The sequence below is a fragment of the Cryptosporidium bovis genome, assembly GCF_009768925.1.
Source record: "Cryptosporidium bovis isolate 45015 chromosome Unknown contig_36, whole genome shotgun sequence".
Taxonomy (NCBI): domain Eukaryota; phylum Apicomplexa; class Conoidasida; order Eucoccidiorida; family Cryptosporidiidae; genus Cryptosporidium; species Cryptosporidium bovis.
The window spans coordinates 1-5,451 of record NW_027125047.1 but is presented as its reverse complement, the minus strand read 5'-3'; the positions used below and the strand labels follow the sequence as shown (position 1 = coordinate 5,451).

General features: G+C 33.3%; 3 protein-coding genes across 3 annotated transcripts; 2 read left to right on the top strand and 1 right to left on the bottom strand.

Annotated features, from left to right (window-relative positions):
• Positions 1-188: 188 nt before the first annotated feature.
• FG379_002554 (proteasome subunit alpha type 3) lies at positions 189-944 on the top strand (the record flags this gene model as incomplete). The annotated part of the gene is made up of 1 exon (XM_067327884.1): positions 189-944. The coding sequence occupies one exon, from the start codon at positions 189-191 to the stop codon at positions 942-944; it is 756 nt and encodes a 251-aa protein (XP_067182312.1).
• Positions 945-1,188: 244 nt separating this feature from the next.
• On the top strand, positions 1,189-2,322 carry FG379_002543 (ubiquitin domain containing with a UBA domain at the C-terminus; the record flags this gene model as incomplete). Its single annotated transcript, XM_067327873.1, has 1 exon — positions 1,189-2,322. The coding sequence occupies one exon, from the start codon at positions 1,189-1,191 to the stop codon at positions 2,320-2,322; it is 1,134 nt and encodes a 377-aa protein (XP_067182301.1).
• Positions 2,323-2,570: 248 nt separating this feature from the next.
• FG379_002532 (type I fatty acid synthase) lies at positions 2,571-5,449 on the bottom strand (the record flags this gene model as incomplete). The annotated part of the gene is made up of 2 exons (XM_067327862.1): positions 2,571-2,588; positions 2,663-5,449. The coding sequence occupies 2 exons, from the start codon at positions 5,447-5,449 to the stop codon at positions 2,571-2,573; spliced, it is 2,805 nt and encodes a 934-aa protein (XP_067182290.1).
• Between the last annotated feature and the right edge of the window lie 2 nt (positions 5,450-5,451).

Below are 5,451 nucleotides of genomic sequence, written 5' to 3'. Positions count from 1 at the left end.
GGGGGGGGGGGGGGGGAAAGGTGATGAAAGTAAAATACCTTGCTAGACTTATTTCTTTAGCCCGCTAATTCGAAATTAACCATTATTACTATGGGGGCCCAATGAAGCGATCAACTTTCTGTTTCTAAAATCAACTTCAAATAAAAGGGGTTAATTATTTTGTTGCTTTCTGATATATATCTCAAATAATGGCAAGTGTAGGATCTGGATATGATTTGTCTGTATCAACCTTTTCACCAGATGGTCGTGTCTTTCAAGTTGAATATGCCAACAAGGCAATAGACAATAGTGGAACGGCTATTGCAATGATATACAATTCGGGGATTGTTTTTGCAGTAGATAAGTATGTCCCCAATAAAATGATTGTTCCCGGTACAAACAGAAGAGTCTTTGCAATTGATTGCAGAATAGGTTGTTGTGTTGCGGGATTTGTTACAGATGCAAATAGAATAGTTTCTATTGCACGCTCTGAATCAATAAACTATCAAAAGATCTACGGAAATCCTATTCCTATACGTGTGTTGGCTGAAAGAATTGCAATGTTTATGCACAATTTTACTTTATACGGTTCCGTTCGTCCGTTTGGATGTTCATTGCTATTAGGTGGGTTTGATCAAGATAGAGGTATTGAACTATATTGTATTAACCCATCTGGCTCATGTTACAAGTACAATTCCATGGCAATAGGAAAAGGAAGACAATTTGCAAAAACAGATCTTGAGAAACTACTTGAAAAGGATTTGTCAGAAGAAAACGCACTTTATGAAGCAGCAAGAGTAATAATTCAGTCAAGAGAAGAGGGTGCATCGAATAATATTGAGCTAGAGTTGGCGACTGTAAGTAAAAATTCTGATTATAGGTTTAAGTTAATCTCTGAAAACGAGGTTAATGCTATCAACAAACGTGTCGAAGAATATATCGAAGAACTTTCTAGTGCCGAGTAATGACACAAACCTTATTGTAGGAAAGGTGGTGATTAACCCACCAACTATCTTTATCTATAATGAAAATAAAAATTTTATTCTTACTACTGTCTAATTTGATTTTTTTTATAATTTAATAATTTTGCCATTCTGCGCAAGATGTTCACAGAACTTTCCACTTACTCTTTGTGAGCCCTTTATTTTTTTTTTTGTGTGTCTTAACCCCGCAACTAGGTGGATTGCTGTTATTTTTGGAAGGAAGGAAATGAAGATAAATTTGCTTAATACCCTAACAGGTGAACTTGTTTCTCTCGATATACATGAAGAAACTACTGTTGAGGTCCTGAAATTGCTTGTCCAGGTAGAATTCAATATAAATGATGACAAAAAAATTGATTTAGAGTTTGAAGGGAGAAAGTTGAAAGATGTTGAATTAATTTCTTCAAGTATTTTCGGAAATGATTCAATAATTTCAGTTTTTATTTCTCAAAACTCTAATTCAAGTAATGCAAATACTATTTCTAATACTGGAAATCCAGTGAGTGACTACTTTGAACAAATGTTCAAAAAAATAAAGGGAGATCCAACTTTAAAGATGGTATTTGAATCTAAAGGTGAGGATTATAAAAGAATAATTAACGGTGATAATGTAAATGATTTTATTAATCTTGCCAGCAATATAAGCAATTTTGATAATTATCCTAGTATATTAAGTACATCCGCTATTTCTAACTTAGATCCTTTAAGTCCTGAATACCAAAGGCTAGTAGAAGAGCAAGTGAAGAGACAAAATATAAATGAAACATTAACGATTGCTCAAGATCAATTACCAGAAAGTTTTACACAAGTAAATATGCTTTATATAAATGTAGAGGTGAATGGGTACTTAGTGAAAGCATTTGTTGATAGTGGTGCACAAACAACAATTATGTCTATTAAATGTGCAGAAAAATGTAACCTCTCAAGGCTAATAGACGACAGATTCCAAGGTGTTGCTCAAGGAGTGGGTACAAGCAAAATTTTTGGAAGAATTCATGTTGCCCAGATGAAAATTGGAAATTCATTTTTTCCTTTTTCAATAACAGTAATAGAGGAAAATCGTGTAGAATTTTTATTTGGATTAGATTTATTGAGGAGATATCAGTGTTGCATTGATTTATTCAACAATGTTCTTATTATTGGGAATGAAAAAGTGCCATTCCTGCCTGAATCTGAAATAAAGGATGAAACGGACAAATTTGTCGGCAGTAACTCAGATAACAACATAGCTGATGAAGACAAAATAGCCAAGTTAGTTTCTTTAGGGTTTAATGAAACAAAAGCAAAAAATGCGTTATTGGCTACTAATGGTAATATTGACTTGGCAGCTTCATTATTATTTTCAAATGATAATATTTAAAAGTCTAAACTATTATTTTTATAAAATAATCTAATATTTCGTTTCATTAAAAAATGATCTAACTACAGAACTCTTTTATTTTCAAATAAACACTTTCATTTGGGGTATTATTTTGATTAATATCCTTAAAATGAATAAATCTAGATTTATCGATGCTGGGCTCATCTAAAATAAATCTATTTTTCATCTCTTCAAGTATATCATTGACGTCTACTTGGTCTACCCCGCTGTTAACTTCATTCGTATTTTCATCTACGAACTTTGTTCTTAATTCCTTTATCGTGTTTAGTTTTTTCGAAATATTCATATTGCTGTTATCACCATTGGTGGCTACAATTACCTTGCAATCCTTAAACACTTGAAGTATTTCACTAATAAATGCAAGGTGGAATGGAGAACTAAATAGTATTGGGTTTTCAATATTGTAATTGTACTTTACCAATGTTTGAATGACATAATTTTTAAACATTGAATATGACTTTATGACCTCACTAGAATTGGAAGTAAATATTTCCTTGTATCGTTCAAAAACTTGAGTTCCATACAGTATTGAAAGTCCAAATGGAGCAATCAATAACATTTCTAGTAGTATGGAATCGTCAGATAATACCTCTTCTGAATCTTCATTTATTACATATCTATATGATTGAAATGAGGTTGAAGTTGCCATTTTAATAAGTTTTAGGATAAATTCTCTTGAATTACCTCTTGGAATGTATGGGCAAGCAACATCAATAGACTTTAATTCAGTAATATTTGGAATAATATTTTTAATTGAATTTCTTATCTGTGAGATTTCTTCATATGTCGTCCCTGTTACAAAGTAACATTTTCTTAGATTCATTCTTTCTAAAACTTCAATCTCAATAGTTTGTACCATATATTGATTGATAATTGATTGTTTCAATAGTTGATAGTAAGAATACTTAGCAAAAAATGTCAGAGGAAGTTCTTGTAATATATCATGAAGTGTCTGAACGTTTCGCTGCATTCCTGAACAAATCATATCATATTTATTCTTATTAAACTCGTTTTCCGTATGTGCACATTCATTCTGAATATCATCCAAAGCGTCATCGAAACATACGGCTGGAATAAATGAAACTGAAGCTGAATTTGCTGGGAAGTAACCCCTTTTTACGCAATACAAGAATGAATTATAAAATGTATCTTCCAATCGTGGCCATTTTATTTCTGGAAAATCTTCCAAAACATGTGAAGTATCTACTGGGAATGGAGTAGTTCTTTGTACATTATCGAACCAATAATGCCTCCAATACTTCATTAAGGGTACAAACTTGAATATAGGGCTTTCTGGACCTCTGTTTTTAATAACGGTGAAAAATTCATCAATTAATACGCCTTTGTATTCCTTAATTCCAAGTTGTGATCCCCAGAGTTCAAAGTCACTTGTATTTATTACTCGAGTATCAATTAAGTTATACCTCCAATGTTTTCTCATTTTCTTTTTTGATGCTGCAATGATAATATCACAAATAGTATTTACTGGGGTTAATGGAGCAGTCGAAGATCCTATGGGAAACATTTTTTCTGTAATAGAGGATATCAGCAGTGCAGTTGCATAGTCGGTCTTATTTGTATACCCTGTGTTAGACGCAATATATGTGTTTGGTAGTCTATAAATTGAAACACGCAAACCTTGGTCACGTGCAATTTCAAGTATTTGTTCTGCTGCCCATTTACTCCATGGATATCCTTGTCTTGTTGGTGGAAACAATCTGCTCATTTCCTTAGTTGAAGGACACTCGGTTTCAGTTACGACGTAATTTTCAAACTCTCTTGTAAACATTGAGAAGAATGCAGGAAACTGTCCGAGTGTTGATGAAAAATGTAAGTGTTTAAGTCTTCCTCTGCAACAGAAGTCGATAATTCCTATCAAAGAAAGTGTATTGGTCTTTCTCAATCTCTTATAGTTGCTCAAGAGATTTACATCTCCACCAATATGATATACCACATCAACTTCCAGAGATAATTCTTCATATCTTTTTTTAGAGAGACCAAGATATTCTTTTTCAAAATCTCCGCATTCTACGACAATTCTGGAAACTAAGCTTTGATCCCAAACTTCCGCTTCTTCACATACATTAATGATTCTTTGCAATGCTACCTCTTCGTTTTTCGCTCTCACTAAACAAACTATTTTCATGTCTTTGAATTGTTCAGCCAACTTTATTAGTAGTATTCTGCCAACAAACCCTGTAACTCCAGTTAATAATGCCAATTTGAACTCTGATGGGTCTTTTTCTGGTAACACTCCATCTAAGTTTAACTTCAGTGATTTTTTCACCTCCTCTAAGTCCTCAATAGGGTCAAATGCTGATTCTTTTATCCCATCCTCAATCAAATTCTCATTTTTCTTGTTATTTTCCTCTGTAGAAATAAGTTCACTCCATGAAACATATAACAAGTCAAAGTCTTCATTGTTTTCTACACCCATATCCTCTAGAGCAGTCATTATGTCAGTTTCTAAGATCAACCCATTCATTGTTAAGTAGCGTTTCTCAAATGAATCAACATATAGTATATAACGTTCCGATTGTTTTAGTGATGAAATTAACCACTGTTCAATAGTCATGTTTGTCTGTTCAATAGATTGTTGATTAATATTTGATGTGCTCAATGAACCTCCGTCTGCTTTCTGTCCTCTAACATAAGTTGCAATCGCAGATATTGTTGGATTTTCAAACACTAAGGTCTGAGGCAATTTAACACCTGTCATATCCAATACAGAATTCCTGAACTCTACTGCCCCTAAAGAATCTAGTCCCAAATCAAGTAAAACTGTATCTGGGCCTGGAAGAGTTGATGAACTTGCACATTGTTGTGCTATTTGTGCAATCATAACAACTAATTCTTCGTCAGACAGCTTATTTATATCCACGTGTCCTTGTGATCTAATCTGAGAACTGTAATCCACTTCTGATAAAAATTTTGGTACACTATTGTATCTCCTCATGAATGTCTCCCACTTTAATGATTGGCAACCAATTACTGCATCGTTAGCCGTAATAAAACAGAGAATATCATTAAGAAGTCTAATACCCAACTCGTTAGTTATACCATGCATTCCAACCTTTTCTAAGTGTTGTTTCAGTGTCGCTGCCATTC